The sequence below is a fragment of the Rousettus aegyptiacus genome, unplaced genomic scaffold (assembly GCF_014176215.1).
Source record: "Rousettus aegyptiacus isolate mRouAeg1 unplaced genomic scaffold, mRouAeg1.p scaffold_m13_p_9, whole genome shotgun sequence".
NCBI classification, from domain to species: Eukaryota; Metazoa; Chordata; class Mammalia; order Chiroptera; family Pteropodidae; genus Rousettus; species Rousettus aegyptiacus.
In genome coordinates, this window is record NW_023416312.1 from 67,426,881 (window position 1) to 67,446,882 (window position 20,002).

Consider the following 20,002-nt stretch of genomic DNA (forward strand, 5'->3'; position numbering starts at 1 on the left):
ACATAATCACAAGCATGGTATATCATTATATTCAGTCATGACATTAAGGTGGGAAATCTTGGGGGAACATTTTAAAATTCTGCCTACCACAATGATATCCAGACTGTTTAAGAAACTGACCAATCAGAATGTATGACAGCAATAGCATTGGAACAGGAGCATGGAAAATACCTGCTGTTCCAGGTGTTATACTTGCTGGAGTGTGGGGTGGCCTGGGGGTATCCCAGAAAGATTAGCTGGAGTGGCAGCTGTTTATCACCTGGTATGGAAATATTTCAATATTTTAACAACTGGTTGCCATATCAGTGCATAGCAGTTATCTACTTGATTAGAGGGTTACAAATCATGATACAGTGTGTGAAGTGCTGCTTTCTTCTCTGTGCTTTGAGAGGCTGAGTTTGGTTCTAGATGACTGGGGGAGGGCAGGGAGGCCACCTGCCCTCCTTAGCACTTTGATGGTGCGCAGTGGCCCCAAACAGTCTTGTCTGCTGTCTTTACTGTTCTGGATCTGTTCTGATGAATGTTTTTATTTGCATGACTGTTTTCTGCAGTGGGAGAGTCCATTCATCATCAGAGCCTCCAAGTGTTACCACCCTAATGGAGACAACAATTCTATGTATTTGGGCTCTTCCCAAACCACCCAGCAGATGTGGCTCAGTGAGGCAATTGCTATTTACTTACTCTCAGTGTTAGAGTGAATACTCCACAGCAGTCAAAGAAACTTAGGGTTCTTACTAACTTGCTGAATGAGGCTTTATCACAGATCATCATGAGCCCCATGTTCTGGGAGGTCAATCTCAGGCAACAGAGATGCCCCTTACAGGTGAGCTCGGGGTAGGTATAGGGCCTAAGGTCAATGAATTTTGTGGGACTGCTCTGTTTTTCTCACTAATATTGTTATATGGGTAAATTTGATTAAAAAGGCATCAAGGGCAGCTTCACTTGATGGAATTGGGAGCCGCAGTGACAAGGTAGATGTGTGAATGAAGCATCACAGAGGAAAATAAGCAGCTTAAGGGAGATATAAATCACTGCTAATTACAAATAATAATAATAATAATAATAATAATAATAATAATAAGCAATATGGCTAGCTTCACCTACTGATGCTGGCTGGGACCACAGAGCACAGGCTTGGAGTGATCTCTGCTTCTGCATATTTTGAGGCTGACTCTATCCACTACTGCGGTGGAGCCTCTTCTGGCATAGAAATATGAATTGTCACTAGCCGCTCTGCATCCTGCACAGATCACTGAGAAAGAGCTCACCCCTTCAAGGGATTGCTATTAACTGGTGTTCTTGAGGCCTGTCTTAGAATGTACACTAAACAGATTCACAGTAAAGCACATTGACAACTGAGTCTCTACTTAGACTCAGTCAGCCTGTGATACCTTTTGAAGTAGGAGAGATTTGTCTTCTGTGGCTTCCCTTTCCTGCATATTGAGACCCTTCTAAAAATTGCATCCGCTACTGAAGTGGAGATGTGGCAAATGGAATCAAACCTACTTGCTGGTTTTTATCACTTAAATGGTTCCAAGTATTTTTAGAGTCAGGTTGCTCAATATCAGGATCCAATTCCACATGATAAAGACACATTACCAGAGGATCCTAAAGCTGCCAGTATTATTCAGAATGGTTGGCTATGACCCCACATATGCGAGATGGTATAGTTCCCATTCAGGCCATCTCTCTGCAATCCCTCAAACCCCTAACCCCTAGTTCTTTGCTAAGCCAAGGTGTTTTCCTCAGGTGCAGCAGTAAGTGGTATTAAAACACAACTTACTAATAACAGGTGGTGCTGAGGGAGCTGGAGTAGATAATTTTCACCTTTCCTAGCAAAATGTCTCAGGAGACATAACAGCCCTGCATTAGGTGACAAGAAGATATCTCCCTTTTCCATTACCATTAGGTACAATCAGCCATAGGACACCCAGAGAGAAAATGACCACTTCAGCATGAATATTGCCATTTTGGCAGGGGTAGGGGTTCAGGATGGTAGGCATTGTGCTGGAAAAATAAACCCTGAGATTCTATGCCTGTCTCTTTATAGATACAGTCTAGGAGTGAGCATAGATCATTTCAGAGTTCTTGATCTAGTTGGGTTTGAATGAGAAGGAGAGAGAGAGAGAAAGAGAGAGAGAGAGAGAGAGAGAGAGAGAGAGAGAGAGAGAGAGAGAGAGAGAGAGAGAGAGACGGAGAGAGAGAGAGGGGCCAAAGATGAAACTGAACTTTATTCCATTTCAAAAGCAACAGATGGGCAGAATTTTAGAGCTCGAAAGAAACTTGTGAGTCTATCCTGCTCATCTATGGACACCTAGACTCACAGTATATTGGGGGTATTAAAGACATACAGATGGCCAATAGGTACATGAAAAAATGTTTAACATCACTAATCACCAGGCAAATACAAACTAAAAGATACCATGTCACACTTGTCAGAATGGCTGTTATCAAAATGATAAGCAGTAACAAGTATTGGTGAAGATGTGGAGGAAGGGAAACCCTCATACACTGCTGGTGAGAATGTAAATTGGTACAGCCACTATAGGAAACAGTATGGAGTTTCCTTTAAAAAATTAAAAATACAACTACTATATGATCCAGCAATTCCACTTTTTGGTATATAGCTGAAGGAAATAAAATCACTATCTTGAAGTGATATTTGTACCCCCACGTAGAAGTATTCATAATAGTCAAAATATGAAAACAACCTAAGTGTCCATTGAGAGATAGTTGGATAAAGAAAATGTGATATATATGTATATGCACATATATGCATATATATACACACAGTGAAATATTATTCAGCCATGAGAAAGAAGGAGATCCTGCCTTTTGCTATAACACAGATGAAACTGTAGGGCATTATGCTAAGTAGAATAAGTCAGACAGAGAAAGACAAATACTATATGATCTCACTTACATGTGGAATCTAAAAAAGTCAAACTCATAGAAACAGAGAGTAGAATGGTGGTTGCCATGGTTGAGGGTTGGGGGAAATGGGAAGATGTTGGTAAAAGAGTACAAATTTCCAGTTAGAAGATGAATAAGTTCTGAGGATCTAATGCACAGTGTGGCCAATATAGTTAACAAAGTTGAATTATATACTGGAAAGTGCTATGAGAGTAGGTCTTAAATGTTCTCACAACACACACAAAAATGGTAACTTATGTGAGGTGATGGATATGTTAACTAGCCTTATGGTAAGCATTTTGTAATATATATGTGTATCACATCATCACATTGTACACCTTAAACATATACAACGTTATATAAACATGCATCACTTAACAATGGACATATGTTCTGAGAAATATGTCATTAGGCAATTTCATCATTGTGCGAACATCATGGATGGTATAAACTACTACACACCTAGGCTATATGGTATAGCCTATTGCTCCTAGGCTACAAACCTGTACAGCATGTTACCTTACCAAATACTGTAGACAACTATAACACAGTGGTATTTGTGTATCTAAACATATCTAAATACAAAAAAGGTCCAGTAAAATATGGTATAAAAGACAAAAAATGGTACACCTATATAGGGCACTTACCATGAACGGAGCTTGCAGGACTGGAAGCTGCTCTGGGTGAGTCAGTGAGTGAGTGATGAGTGAATGTGAAGGCCTAGGATATGACTGTACATTACTGTAGACTTTATAAACACTGTCCTACAAGCCCTGCCCCTGCTTCCTTCTGACAGAGTCAGAAAGGCAACATTGAAGTTGTCAATGCTTCTCCATGAACTCTGTGGGCTGGATGAACATGAACATGAAGCTTCATGTGGGCTGGACTGATAGGCAATATTCAGGAGACACTGGCTAGGTAAGGTGTAGATCACCACAATACTTACTGTCAGGGAGTGAAAGGTGGCCTGAGGACCAGTAGGAATAAGAAATCAAGATGGAGAGATAAAGGAACATAGTGATGTCATGGCACTGGGGTACTGGCTAGTGCATATTGCAACGGTGGTCACATTAAGAAATTTTGTGGTATGCATTTAAAAAAGAGGGAGGTGTTTAACATGGAGAAGATGTAGAACTGGGGACTCAATAGTTAGACTTTGGAAATTTGTTTTTGGTTCCATTAACCCTGTTTGGCACAAAGGGCTCTCTCTGGCATTAAACCACTTTACGTAATCTCAACCTGAACATATTTTTAAAGTACAGGGATAGGCTGACTCCACACTATCACAGAAAGCTTTTACTGAAGTGGCAGTGGCACTTAATACTTGCTACGGCAGTTCCTGTGGACCCGTGTCCTTATGCAGAATCTTAGGTCCTCGGGAAAGAATTTACAGCAATGTACTCTGAAGTCCATCAAGCTAGATCTGGAAGGACTATATATAGCAGCACCCTCTGGATATGTAGAGCTGGAGGGAGCAGGCTCTTCTGTGCCAATGGCTGACTGATGGGGATGTTATCTGTGCGCTCAAAACTGATGTGCTGTGAGTGAGAGGGAATCTACTGCCAAACCCCAGAGATATTGCTCCTATCAGAGAAAAATAAATTCATACTGAACCACGTATCCTTTCATTTCTTATAAGAAATTTAGCTCCATTATTACCCTATGGTACCACCATTGTATATGTGGTTCATTGTGACCAAAATGTCCTTCTTATATGGCACATGACCATATGCCCATTACATATCAATAAAGCTGGAAAAAATGACCACCCATCCCAACCTTCTCAATTTTTGAATGAAGGAACTGAGGCTCCAAAAGGGAAAGTTACTCAAGGTCACATGATTATAAACAACAGAACCAGAACTAGAGTCCCTGGACTTAATTCCTAATATATTTTTTCACTATACTCCTCTCCTTTCTCCCTCATCTAAGCATCTCAGATCTTAACTATTCTAGTAGATAATTTTATATCTTAATTTTTTAAACTCTCCAATGGAAGAAATTCTACAAATTCACCTAGGCAATGCATTTCATCGCCATTTATGTTTAGGAAGTTCTTCCATATATATAACTCGAAAGTCTCCCACTGCAACATAAACTCATTCCTCTTTTATGTGTTCTTAGTGGAAATGGATCACAGATGTTTACTACCACCAATAATAATTATGAAATATGGACATTATGTTTGTACATATGTGTGTATGTACAGGCATACCTCAGAGATATCGTGGGTTCGGTTTCAGACCACCACAATAAAGTGAATATTGCAATAAAGGGAGTGGTAATCTTTTTGCTGGTGGAAGGTTCTGCCTCCAAATTGTAAAAAATGCAACATATGTGAAGTGCAACAAAGTGAAGCACAGTAACCTATAATTAACCTTCTTTTCTATAGGCTAAACAACTCCTCAGTAGCAAACTAAGTCTGAGAAATAGCACTTACGAAGGAAGATAAGACTCAGGTCTTTTTATTCTGTGATTTCTATGCTACAGCAAAACTTTAAGCAATAGATGGACTTGTGGGGGTGATCAAGCATCTTATGAATTAAATATCCAAATTCACTAATACCCAACTATATATCTTGGCCAGAAGTCCTTTGCTAATATTCCACTTCTAGAAATGATAGGCAAGTCATAAGAAAATAAGTTAAGGTTAGATATTTACTTTGACATGAAAAACAGGGCAGAGCCCAGATTGATCCTATATTCTATACCTTTGCCATTTCTAGTTTAGAGTAATACATATTGCTCATCTAAATGGTAACATGATGATCAAAAATAATTAACAATGGACTCTACTTCAGAGTGTCTCACAGTGAAGTGCAGTTACTCATGTATCCTTGATAAAAAAGTAGCCACTCTCTCTGAAAAAGTTGTCCTTGTCAACAGAGTCCTCAGTTTTGGGAAGGAGATGATTGCTGTAGAGAGGGAGATAAGGCCTTCCTGTCTAGAGAACTGGATCAGTTCTATCCATCCTGGAGATTAGTGGGTGACATGTTGTAGCCTCCTAAGCTCATATCTCCTGATTCAGAGATTTAAAAATATTTTTTAACAGGTAACCAGAAATTCTTATTAAAGTAGAATATCTTTTTCTAGATTACCAGGACTCAATGGCTGAAGAGTCCAAACTGAGTTGCCTTGGAAAGAAATATTTAATCTAACAACTGGGAAAGCTAATGTAAAATTATTGAGGCGGACAGGATGTTTCATTGAGTTTTCAATGGGGGCCATGCCAAAGTGACCCTCCCAAAACCACCCTTGTAAAGATAACCACCGTGTAAAGCAAAGCTGCTCACAGCAATAAGCTGGTAGGAGTTGTTCATCATGGCGATCAGCATGTTCAGCAACACTACCAGGGAGATGACGTTGTACGTTCCAAACATGGTAGCTCCTACAAACTCTGTGAACTCGTGTCTGGCTTTCACATTGGTGACGTAGAGATTTAAAAGGCCAAATACAGACCAGAAGAGTGACTGAAGGGTTTCAAAGAGCCTGAAGAGAAGAAAGAGCAGGTTAGTTAATTTTCTAGGAAGAGCAAGAAGAGATAGAAAATGTTAGGTGATCTGGGGGCTTGATAAGGGGCATGCCATATTTGCATCCAAACAAGTAGACTGAAGATTTCACACGGTTTGGTATCTTCCTCAACCCAAACGAGCCAGGTAAGTTTGTTTGTTTGTTCCCATTTCTGTCTTATGCTTTACCTTTCTACCTGTAATACCATCTCCCTCTTCTCAGTCTACACAGAACCTATAATGTTCCAAGATTTATTTCAAGGCCTACTTCTTCAACCAAACTCTCATCTTCATACCATGTGATTTTCCACCTATCTAATTACATATAGGGAGAAATGCAGTGGTGCTTGCATTAAGAACATGGTGCTTAGGTTAGATTGCTCTGGGTTAAAATGTCAGCTCTGACACTCACTAGCTGAGTGGAACATGAGCAACTTACCATATCTGATACTTCTTTTGTGGTTCCCACAGGGCCCAGAATAGTGCTCAGCTTAGTGGAGGAGCTTGATTTTTGAGCTAACACTTTATATGGATTATGTTAAATGTTATATTAACTAATAATTACTGAGTACTATAAAAGCATACTAGGCATTTTTACATACATTATCATTGTGATATTTATGAAAAATTTATTATTACTGCTGAGGAAACTGAAGTTAAGAAATTGACTATGGTCACTTGGTTATAAGTGCTCATTAACTATTTGACTTTGGGAAAATTACATAGCCTTTTTAAACTTCAAGTTTCCTGATGGTTATTGATAGGATAACTACTAATTATTGACATTTATTGTTCTCTTCCTATGTGCCAGGCACTGTACTGTTTTGCATGTATTATATTATTTGATTTTTAGAATAACCCTATGAAGTAGCTACTATTTTTTCTTCTATTGTTTTTTCAGATGAGAAACTTAGATACAGAACCCACATACTTAACCATCTTACTCTATCACATAAGACACAACGTGTACTGTACTCAGCACAGTGCTTGGCATGTGGTAAGCATTAAAAACGGAGCTATTCTAATTGTTTACTTGTGTTCTCTATCAGACTATGAACTTCTTGAGGATAAAGATGCCATCTTACTAAGTATCTTCATTGCCTGGCACATAACAGTTGCTGAATAAATGTTTGTTGAATAAATCTATAATAAAGATAACAGGAGAAGCAAATAACTAAGGAAAGTACAAATGAATAGCACCATTCTGTGATGACAGTAGTGAGAAGGCTATGAACCGAAATCAGGGAGAAAAGCTGAAGACAATAAGAACCTTTAATATCTGGTCAGGAGAAAAATAGCCTTTGTTATGGACTGAGTTTGTATCTAGGTAAATAAGATGGGAAAATATGGACTGAATGTTGGGTAGAGAAATCACCACTGATTAGGTAGGGATAGCCCCAAATGAATGGTGATAGTTTACAAGGAGGTCCCAAGTGACCTGCTAGGTCATGGCTCTGTGCTGTTAGCTTTACATTTATTTGTGATTATTACAACTTCATACAACAAATTTTATATGGCTTTACAAAACCAGTCTTATACCCGAATCCCTGGATAAAAGCACAAATGAGAGCTTGTATACATGGATTGAAATCCTGACTCTGCCACTGATCATCTTGTGTGACTGGGGGCAGCCTTTTAACTGCTTTGTATCCTAATTTCTCCATTTGTAAAATGGATATTAATAATAGTATTTACCTGATAGCATGGTTGTGAGGATTAAATGAGTTAATTCATGTAAAGCTCATTTTGTAATAGTGCCTGGACCTAGCACCCAGTAAATATTATTTTTATGAGTATTATTAACCTTCCACCTAACTACAACCTTGTTGTTTTACCTTTCTTTATTGTCTTTATAGATTGTTATACCTTGCATATCTAGTTGTACATAGTCGCAATTGTAGTGTATACAAATATTGTGCTTTTAAAAATTACACACTTTACGTATATACAGAGGCTTCAGAGTTATCATTTTAAGAGCTGCCCAATATATCACCTAGTGAATACCAAGGCTGTCTGACAGTTTTATCAAATGCTTTTGATGAGACTATATGGCAATCTTCTTAGATTTTCAGATAACACAAGACTGGGAGGGTTAGCTAATAGACTAGTGACAGGATCAAGTTTCAGAAAGATTTAAACAGCCTGGAGCAATGCACTAGAACTAACGAGATGAAGTTTAATGTGGATCAACCTAGAGTTTTGCTCTCAGGCCAAGTTCCCAAGCACAGGCTGAGGGAGGTAGGAGAAAAGCTAAGGGTTTTCACTGACGGCAAGTTCAAAGTGGATCAGTGGAGTGACAGAGTTGGTCAGATACTTCAGCCAAACAGGGAAGATGGCGGAAGCAGAAGTAGATCTTCTAGGATTAAAGATAGAATTGTTATTGAATTTCATCCTTTTTACTCACTTAATGGTTTAATAGGCATGTTGAGCACTGTTATGTCTTAGGCTACTTTAGGACAATTACAAGGCTTACCTAGGTGGGGGTCCCAGTTTGGTGGGTGAGAGGGATAACAAATGACTAAAATACAACAGGTTATTGCAATGGAGATGTGCTTAGAATACCATGGGAAACACAGAAGGAACCTGTTAATTGAGAGCAGATTGGAGTTAGTAAGAAAAGGCTTTAAAAAGTAGGTAACACTTTGTCAGAAGCTTAAAGGATAAGCAAGAGTTTTACAGGCTGGCCAGATGGGGATGGGCATTTCAGGCCGAGGGAATGACGTGTGATGTGCAAAGGACTGTAGGGCTGAGTTGCTTTCCTGAAGTTGGAGAAGAGCAAGATATTGACTCTGGAGGAAAGAAGTGAGAATCTAGAGAGGTGAGAGTCCAGATAACCAAACTCTGTACGTAAAGAGATGGATTTTGCACTGGAGGAGATTCAGATACCTAGTGAGCATGACACCAGGGAGGTGCAGGATAACACTGGTATTTAGAAAGAAATTTCTGCAAAGCACATAGAAAATCATTTGGAGGGGAGATAAGACTGAAGGCTGGGAGACCAGTTAAAAGCACAGCAAAGGAGGCAAAAATATACAGTGGAGTAAAGAAAGTCTCTTCAACCAATGGTGTTGGGAAAATTGGATAGATATGTGCAAAAAATGAAACTGGACCACCTTCTTACATCATATGCAAGAATAAACTCAAAGTGGATTAAAGGCTTAAATGTAAGACCTGAAAAAATAAAATTTCTAGAAGAAAACATAGGGAGTAAACACTCTGATATTGCTATTAGTAATTTTTTTCCGCTATATCTCCTCAGGTAAGGAAAATAAAAGAAAAATAAACAAATGGAACTACATTAAACTAAAAAGATTTTGTTCAGCAAAAGAAACCATCAACAAAACAAAAAAACAACCTACTGAATGGGAGAGGATATTAGCCTATGATACATCTGATAAGGGGCTAATATCCAAAATTTATAAAAAAAACTCATACAACTCAACAACAACAAAAACCAATCCAAGTAAAAAATGGGCAGAAGACCTGAATAGCCATTTCTCCAAAGAGGAAATACAGAGGGCCAATAGATCTATGTAAAGATGCTCAGGATCACTAATCATCAGAGAGATGCAAATGAAAACCATAACAGGATATTGTCTCACCCCCGTCAGAATGGCTATCATCGATAAATCGAAAACAAGTGTTGCTGAGGGTGTGGAGAAAAAAGCCCCCTCCTGCACTGTTGGTGGGATTGCAAAATGGTACAGCCATTATAGAAAACAGGAGGTTCCTCAAGAAATTAAAAATAGAGCTCCCTTTTGACCCAGCAATTACACTTCTGGGGATTTATTCAAAGAAAACCAAAATACTAATTCGTAAAGATCTATGCACGGCTATGTTCACAGCAGTGCTATTCATAATAGCCAAGGTATGGAAGCAACTTACATGCCCATCAAGACACCACTGAATAAGAAGTTATGGTTCTTATATACAATGGACTATTACTCAGCCATAAAAAATGAAACCCTACCATTTGCAATGATATGAATGGACCCAGAGGTTATGCTGAGTGAAATAAGACAGAGAAAGATAAACACCATGTGATTTCACTTACATGTGGAATCTAAGTAACAAAAAGAACAAACTAAACAAAAACAGACTCATAGATACAGAGAACAAACTGGTTACTGCCAGATGGGAGGGAAGTTGTGTGGCTGGGAGAAAAAGTCGAAGGAATGAAGAAGTACAAATTAGTAGTTACAAAATAGTCACGGGGACATAGAGTACAGCATAGGGAATATAGTCAATACATTGTAATGGCTATGTGTAGAGCCAGGTGGGTGATAGAATAATAGTGGGCATCACTTCATAAACTATATAAATGTCTAACCAATGTACTATATGCTTGAAACTAATAAAATATAAAAATAAGATATAATTAAAAAAAAAGAATGCAGCAATTCTTAGGGGAGATGATTTAGGCCTGAACCAAGGTACCAAGACATTGGTGTGTGTATGCATGTGTGTATGTGCATGCATGCATACATGCATGTGTGTGTGTGTGTGTGTGTGTGTAAAGGATAGATTCAAGAGATATTTAGGAAGTAGAACTGACAGGGCCGAAAGGTCGAGTGAGAAACTGGATGTGTTGCATGAAAGAGAGGTTGACAGTCCCAGATGACTCCTAGAATTCAGGCTGGTGTGACTTAATAAGATGAGGAATTAAAGGGGAAATAGGTCTGGGGTGGGAATATGGAGTTAAGGAATTTAGCTGTGGACATTGAGTGTTTGCGAGACCTATGGCACAGCCAGGTATATTCAGGAGGCATTTGGAAACAAAGGGTGCGACCTCAGAAGGAGATGCAAGACTGGCAAATTAACTTCTCACCACCTCCACCCTTTTTCTCTCACAAATCCTGTGTCCTAAGAATGCTGATGCTCTCCCAATTGCTTCTCTGAACAGTAGATGAGGCTAGGTACTCCCAGTATGCAATACTGAACTCAAACCACCAATAGTACTGTCATGTGGTTGTTAGCAAGGAAAATGAAGTCTCCTTGAATCGCGTGCTCAGGAAAAAACTGTTTTCTCCTCTTTTAAGCTGAAGAACAACAATAGCATCTCTGGAGAATCAAAAAGAAAAAGATGATAATAAATAGATGTTATACTTTGTGCCAGGTACACAAACACAAGCTCACTTTCCCCTACTTTGAAAGCTGAGCCTTTCTGATGCTCTGACTAAGTAGTGTCTATAATAGGTTTTATAAATGTCTGAATTGAGTAATTTAAAAGAAAACATAAATCAGAGTCAGACCTCTGTGGAGGGAAAAAAATCAACTCTTAGAGGAAAATTGAGCTAACATTACTGCTGATTTGGACCCAGCATGAGGATTCTTCTTCATACCCGACATCCCAAGATATAATTTCATCCCTGGCAGGTGACTATTCTTGTCAACTGTCCCTGCTGGGCAAGTGATGAGAGGAACATATCAGTTGGCAACAGGAATGTTAATAATCACTACAACTTGCAAGGAAGTATTTCATAAACTTCCTGAACAGAGTTCACATAAAAGGGTAATTGGCAGGGACCTCTCCTCTTGGAAGTCACTTTGCATTCAGGTGTTTAACTCTGTCCAACGGCTTGATGGGAACAAATGCAGTCTCCTGGTGCTTCAGCCACTACAAAATTGGTCTTTATGTTGAAAACAGGTCGATGTGAGTTCTATCTCTAGAGTCATGCAGGAAAGGAAGCAGTTCCTGGTATACAGGCACTAGCAAGGTGACCATTTGTTGTTAAACACTCAGGCTGGCTTAACCAAAATAGCACTATTTCTTGGTCAACTCATTTTGGCCTCTCTTTCCTTTCACATGAGTCTGATTTTCCCATTCAGAAATTTGCCCTGAGTTCTGGAAGGAGAAGCAAGGGGTGTGGCCTCGTGGAGGAGAGTGGGTGCTGCAAAATGGGCAACAAAGTAAGCTGGTGTTTTTCAAACTCTGTTCATTGGTCAACACATTCGGGAAAACCTCTCCATATATTGCACATTTACAATACGTAGTTTCTGAGAAGTCTTGCAGTGAAAAAAACCTTTTAAAATTTGTCCTAACATTCCCAAAACTCATTCAAACATAGATCCCATTTTCATGTCTATTAATATTTCCCTGAACTGTGGTTATTTGCAATCCATCTTAGGAAATGCTTCTGGAAGCAAATAATAGGGGTGGGATAGCTAGCATTGTTTTTTCTCCTCTCTATTTGTGCAACTTGAAGTCAAGCAGAGACACTTCTTTTTTCCTGGCCTTTGTTAGTGAACACATTTCTAGAATGTCTGAGTCTATCAAAGTACCTCAGTTTACAGAGTTAAAGGGAAAAAATTGTATCTTAGTATCATAATTAAGAATATCTCACAAACTTGGGGTCATTGCTGTGATATAGGTGATGTGTGGCACTCTCCAAAACTAGGGGTACAGATGGACAAGGTATAGGTCACTGAGACCAGGGTAAGCCCAGGACCACTTCTGGAACCTAACAAATTTCCTGATGTGTGCTTATTTTCTTTCTCTTATCTATATCTTTGATAATAGTTTGTCAAAAAATAAAAGCCACTTTTAAGGCTTGAATGTCCTAAAGAAGCAGACATTGAATTTACAAAGAAAAGGCATAAGAGTTTGATCGTGTGAAGGCAGTGTACTCATGGGCAGGGAGTTATGAGCTGTCTCCTATGTCCCAAGTGGGAATGGAAAACATTTTCAATCAGCTTGGTTGAAATCCAGCACTTTAGGTCACCTGAAATCTTAAATTAATCCCAGAAGGTGAGCTGATTTTAATCTTGCCTTCAGCTTGTCCCCTCTCTCTAGCATACACCTGTGGAAAGGGGTACAGTTGTCACTGGGAGGTGCTTATAGGCTTTTGCCATAAACCCGATCTATGCTACCTATAGGACTATGGCACAGAACATTGCCCTTGCCAGCACTCCAGCGTCTATTCTAAACTTAATGGGCTCAAGTAATCTTACTGATTCCAATTTAGCATGCCCAATTAACATTGCTTGAAGGATGGAGTTGCGTGCCTTCTGTTTTATAATCCTAAGTAACAGAAACATTCTCCAGTCAGATACAATGTCCATCCCCATAATACAATCAGGTAAAAGATGGACAGAGGGGAGGGAGGTTTGGGGAGCTGGGAGAATGGGGCGAAAAGTTGAAGAAGTACAAATTAGTAGTTGATAGTTGGTCATGGGGATGGGAAGCATGGCAGAGGGAATGCAGTTAGCAATAATACCTTGGCTAGGTGGAGGGTCAGGGGAGGGAGGGAGCTATTGGGGGAATCATTTTATGAACTAAATAGATGTCTAACCAATGTACTGTATACTCGAAACTAATTTAAATAAGTAAATTAGAAAAGAGAGATGCAACCATTTCACATAAAGCCTGTTCAAACACACCAATTCTTCTACAAATGTTCACCTTAATTCCTTCAACTCTTATTTTCCTAACTGTTGCCTCTATTAGGACTTTACCAACAAGTTTCGGTTTTACAATACTGATCAGGGGAAGTATTCCACCACCAAACATACTATCCATTCTCATAAAACATTCAAGTAAAGGAGACACAACTTTACATAAAGCCCGCTTAAATATTCCAACTTTCATAATTCTATCAACATTTACGTTTATATATTCTCTCAGTCTAATTGTAGCCTGAGTCCCTATATTAATGAGTCCTGGAAACGTCTCTTTTCCATCACCTAACCATTTTATATACTCTTGTGCAAAGGCTTTGGGTCTCCGGTCAGGGGTTTAGTCAAGGGACCGTGGCCATTTTGTCAACCTAATTTCACTAATGCGCTTAACCACTGTCATAAGCGATTGCTGGTCATGTTTCTCATTGTAATTTTTGCCTTCTAATTTTTAAAAAAAATTTCTCCAGACTGGGGTAAATAGAGGGGAATTGTATGGAGCTGTTTAATGTTGGGGTACCAGTACAGGGTTCCTTTGTTCCACCCAACATTTGATAGTGCTGTATTAAAACCTTTGTTTTAACCTCATCAATGTCCATTTTATTTATCCCATTTCTTAATAACAATCTAAAGATTTCTATCTGCTGGGACAAGTCCTATGACTCTTTCTGTTTTCTCTTTGTTTCTGCTCCTATCGATATTTGTTTTATTCACCTTATTTTTTTTTTTACTTTTCCTTCCCTTTTTAATTTCTTTATTAACTTTATTGGAGTAACATTGGTTAATATAATTATATAATTTTCATGTGTACATTATAATTTGTCATCTGTATATTATATTGTGTATTTACCACCCAAAGTCCAGTTTCCTTCAGCTACCATATATTTGATCCCCTTTACTCACTTCACCATTCCCCTATCCCCCTATATTTGACTCCCTTTACCCCATCTACCTCTCCCCTTTTTCCCCAACCCACTAGTAACCACTACTCTATAATTCTTCAGTAACTTCTAGTCTATAGTCCATGCCCATGAGTCTCTGTTTGTTTGTCCTGTTCCTTTGTTGCTTTTAGGTTTATATCCCACATATAAGTGATATCATGTGATTTTCAACTTTTTCTGTCTGGCTTATTTTGCTTAGCATAATTATTTTGAGGTCCATCCATGTTGTCGAAAATGGCAGTATTTCATCTCTTCTTATGGCTGAGTAATATTCCATTGTATATATGTACCACAGCTTCTTTAGCCAGTCATCTATTGTAGGACACTTCGGTTGCTTCCATGTCCTGGCCACTGTGAATGATGCTGCATTGGTGTGCAAATATTATTTCGGATATGAATTTTCAGACCTTTGGGGTAAATATCCACTAGAGGGATTGCTGGATCATGTGGTAGATCAATTCTTAGTTTTTTGAGGAACCTCCATCCTATTTTCCATAGTGGCTGTGCCAATTTGCAGTCTCACCAGCAGCGTATGAGGGTTCCTTTTTCTCCACATCTTCTCCATTTGTTATTATTTATTTTGTTGATTATAGCCATTCTAACAGGAGTAAGATGGTATCTTATTGTGGTTTTGATTTACATTTTCCTAATAGCTAGCAATGTTGAGCATCTTTTGCTGCAGTTGTGGAAGGAATTATTTTTTCCACTTCTTTTTCTGACACTTCGTTATTAGAGTACAGGTGAGTGAGATTGAAAGTTTCAAGCCTCTAATCATATGGTTGGCTCCATATGCATATAGATACCAGTCCCCATCCTTAGATGTTCTCTAAAAGTCACTTCAGTAACACAACAAAAGACAACTTCATGGCTCTCATCACTTAGGAAATTCCAAGGTTTTCAGGAGCTTTGTGCCAGAAAGGAGGGATGGAGACTAGATACACTATTTTTATTATAACTCACAATATCTCAGGGTGCATTAAGGTGTGTTTACATCCTTCTTTTTTCTTTGTTCTTGATGCAGAATAATTAATTTAGCTTTGGTAGTCACTTGTTCAGAGAAATAGCCTTGCTGTTTTATTTCCTTGATGAGTGATTCTTTTTGAGTGGGAAATTATTTATTCCTTTTCTATTAATTCCTTAAGTATGAGATGCTACCAAAATAATTTAGAACTAACTCTTTAGATGAGTTCCTGTGAACTCAGCTTTGTTTTTCTCTTACTCCCAAACCTAACTCCACCTCCTCTCCTAGTCCTCTGTAGCTAGCAAATGACCTTTTTCCACTTCAGACCCTTTAGGATGATCAATGAATGAGATTTGTGTGTACTGTCAAGAAGCAGTGATGAAGCTGTGGACTGAAAACAGGGCAAGGAAAGAGAAGGAAGGAAAAAAGCACAAGAGGAGAAGGAAGTGTCTTACGTGGAGAAGGCATTGTTCTGTTTCTCACATCGGATCCCCTTGCAGTTGTTTGGTTCATCAATCGCTCTGGTCTCATAATAAAAGTAAAGTTGGTTCAATCCATTGGCAAAAGCCAGCAGGACAAGGCAGTAGATAAAGAGGAATTTGAGGATATCAAGCAGCATGCGCCCCAAAGAGATCTGCAGAGGCCCTAAATGGGAGTTGGCTGTGAACAGGGATATGAGACGCAATGAACTTAAAATGTTGGATATTGCAAAGAGTGCTTCTGCAATCAGAGTCGGGTGCCACATTTCCCATTCTTCCCTTGGACGAGAACCATTATACTGAAAGAAACAAGTGAACAAGGTGAGAAGTGCAGTAAGCATTTATAAAACTTTCCCTTCTTTCTTCTCTTCTACACCCGAATAAAGCCACCAAAGCAAGAATCAAGCATTCATTTATACAATAAGCCCTGTGCATGGCCATATTTTTTCCCATCCAAACAATACATGATACTAATAATTCTCTTCCTCCCACTTTCATCTAAATATATACCCAACTTATAGACATGGAAAATAGAATTTCGGAGCAATCATCTGGAGTAACCACCTGTGGTTTATCAACAGACATTTTCCAACTGTGATTTTGCCAGATTGTTGGGGACTGTCACTGGAACTAAGCCACTGTTATGAGCTAGGTAGTGGGGACAAACTACTTTGCTTCTTAACGAGATTTCAAATCCAATTTACCTCCTCAATCTCCCATTTTGTTTTGAGCAATACAAGCAAGTTGTTATTGAAGGAAAAGGAATAGGTTCAGCCTCCTCAGTATACAGTGTTCATCCTAACTTCTCTGTTGACTGCAGTTTGTGGCTGATTGAACATCCTTAGAGGGTCATTAGTCAGAATTTTCTGCTGATTTTGTATTCAGAAGAATGGTATGTATTCTGCACTATTACAAGTGACAAGTTAACCTTTCATGTAGTGAATTTAGTACTGCCCACACAATGATGTATAGATGTATTTTATAGTTCTTTTGACAGCCCTACAAATTCAAATGTCCCTCTAGCACAAATGAAGAACCAGAGGGTTGAAGGAGGCGAAGAGCCAATATTCTGGGGTTTTCCCCTTCCATTTTCAACCTTATCCAGATCTTCCAGTTCCTGGAACATTGGGTGTCACTTTGTAGAAATATGGTTTCATCGTGAGACCTAAGGTACAATTGGACTTTGCCACTTAAAACTGCTTCTAACTATCAATTTCACCTTAGAATGAGGATAATATGTACTCTCACCCACTACACGTTTGTGATTATGTATCCATATATGAAAATCTGTGTACTCCATGAGGGGAGATATTATGGAAATATAAGAAATTGCTTGTACTTTCCCAAGACAGAAGTAGATTTTGCCTGGAATTCAATCTGAAGCATATTGCCTTGAGCTCTAATTTAAATATCACAATTTCTCAGGACTAAATGTAAACAACTTTCCTGAGAAGAAGTTTCATTGGGGGCCAAATTATATTGTTAGTATTTCTAAAATTCCAACAACTGAGGAAACTGGTGTTAAAATCATTTGCATGTATGTAGTATTCTTTACTGTGAGAGGAATTTGGAGAAACCTTGCCACACTTCTGCTTCTGTTTCAGATAGACTTTAGGTGGCTAATTAGTTTTACACATACTTGGCCAACTCTGAAATTTCTACATTTCTCTATCCAAAAAAAAAAATTGCTGCATCGCTGTGAGGCAAGGGCATTATTATGCCTGTTTTACAAGTGGAAGAACTGAAATACAGAGAGATAGAATGACTTGCTTAAGATCACACAGCAAGTTGATGGCAGAGCCAGAACTAAAACTCAGGTCTCTAACCACTCAGTCTAGCACTATTTTTATTAAAGGTTACATATATGATAATCCATATCACAACACATATGTTAAATAGGCTTTTAAAAGTTTTGAGGCCTATGAAAATGATGGAGAATATTTGCTGATAACAAAACAGACTTATGTTTTAAAACTATAAATTATTAACTGGAACATGTATAGCTCATAATTAGGGTTTTCTCTCTCCACAGCCATAACTATAACTACAAGAAAGTCTGCTGCCCATGGGATGGTGAATCTGGATTTGCAGAACACTCACAAGTGTGAAAGATGATTCTTGTGGCAAATCTATGCTTTGCATATACCTTTGGAGAAAGATATTGTAATATATGAGAGCAGGGAATAAATTCGGAGCCCATTTAGCATGAAGATAGAAAACTTTTTCTGTCAAGGGCCAGAGAGTACATGCTTTTGGCTTTGAAGACTATGTGGTCCCTGTAGCCATTACTCGACTTTTTTCTTGTAGAATAGACAATATGTGAACAAATTGATGTGGTAGAAGGCCAAATTTGCTCTGGAGACCATGGTTTGCTGACTCCTGATCTAACACAAATGGTTTTCCAACTGTGTTCCTTGAAGCCTGAGGGTTTAGTGGAGGCATATGGTGGCCACTGTGGGAGCTAAAGACGCCTAAAAGACCTAATCCTTAATTAAAATTCAATCCTTTAAGCTTTTTAATATATTATAGTTCTGCATAAATTTTAACTTCAAGATGTGGTTCCATGGAAAAAATTAAAAAGTTGAAAGTCACTGATCTAGTCCAATCTTATTATTATTATTCAGAAGCAGAATCTAAGTCTCATAGAGGTAGAAGAATGACCTGTGGTAATCCGGTTTGTGACTGTCAGAGCAGGAATTAATTCATGTTTTCTGACTTTTGAGTTAGCGATATTGGGAGGCAAGTACTTTTTCTTATATCCTTTCAGATGCAATGCACCTTGAAAATTGTCCTCCATGCCTTTCAAAGGGGCATGAATTGCATTCTGTCAACTCAAAAGCAAAATAAGAAGAGGGACAGCCTAGTGTGGGAACTCAGTCATAACAGGGACGTGCGTGTGTGTGTGTGTGTGTGTGTGTGTGTGTGCACGCACGTGCAGCCAAATACTAGCTGAAGAAAGAACTATAAATTAATAGGTATTAAAGTTAAGATTTAGTCTGTACATATCAAAGTAAGATGATGGTAGGATAAATTTAGGTGGTGCTATCCTAGATGACAAAAGGACAATTATTCCCCATTTCTATGGTTATCTGATGGGAATGAGGGTCGACCTTATGTGTATTTGTTGCTCTTAATTGCTTTGGTGTGTGCTTTTTTGGTTCCTGTTGTAGGCCACATGAGGTGAACTATATGTACTGTTCACTAGTTTTTGGTTCTAATAAAGGATCTTCTTTAAGGCCAGCTTATCTCATGGTGCTTCTGTACTTCCTCAGTACAACAGTGATCTGAAATGTTTCAAGGGGCCTGGTGACCAGCTCTTGAGGCTTTACCTCACTGAGGTTGTCTCAACTTACTTGGAGAAGTTCATCTTAGGCTGATGTGCTCTGTGGATGAGTAGACCAGACTTCCCGTTGATAATTTCTCATTGCAAGTCCAAAGTTTGCATGTGGCATGTCTTGCTTTGTAAATTTTGTCTTTTTGAGGAGGGCTCCAACTTCTTGGTAAATGTCTCCTTTGAGTAAAGTGTTTGGAAATTGAGGGGCATTTGCTCAGCTTAGTAGAGTCTATTTATCCTTACACTCTGTGGTGGGGAAGTAAGTGTCTAGCTCCGTGGAAGCCTTACAAATGAAGTTGGACAGGTTATGTGATTAGCTAATGTTGGGCATCTATAGACATTTTCACATCCCCAAGAGTTAATCCTTTTATTGATTTAAGCAAACCCCACCAATTTCTAGATCAATAATTTACTGTCTCTCCAGTGTATAAATATCACTTCCAAAGGAAGAAGTGTGTTTATTTTTAGGC

At 38.7% G+C, this 20,002-nt stretch overlaps 1 protein-coding gene across 1 annotated transcript in view; it reads right to left on the minus strand.

The window, feature by feature from the left end:
- The window catches only part of TRPC5 (transient receptor potential cation channel subfamily C member 5), a 325,722-nt gene that overhangs the window by 27,609 nt on the left and 278,111 nt on the right, over nt 1-20,002 (minus strand). Inside the window, exons 6-7 of the mRNA XM_016119916.2 lie at nt 16,175-16,497; nt 6,207-6,402 (exon numbers count right to left, since the gene is read on the minus strand). Coding sequence (XP_015975402.2) covers nt 6,207-6,402; nt 16,175-16,497 — 519 coding nt within the window. The remainder of the gene's footprint in view (nt 1-6,206; nt 6,403-16,174; nt 16,498-20,002) is intronic.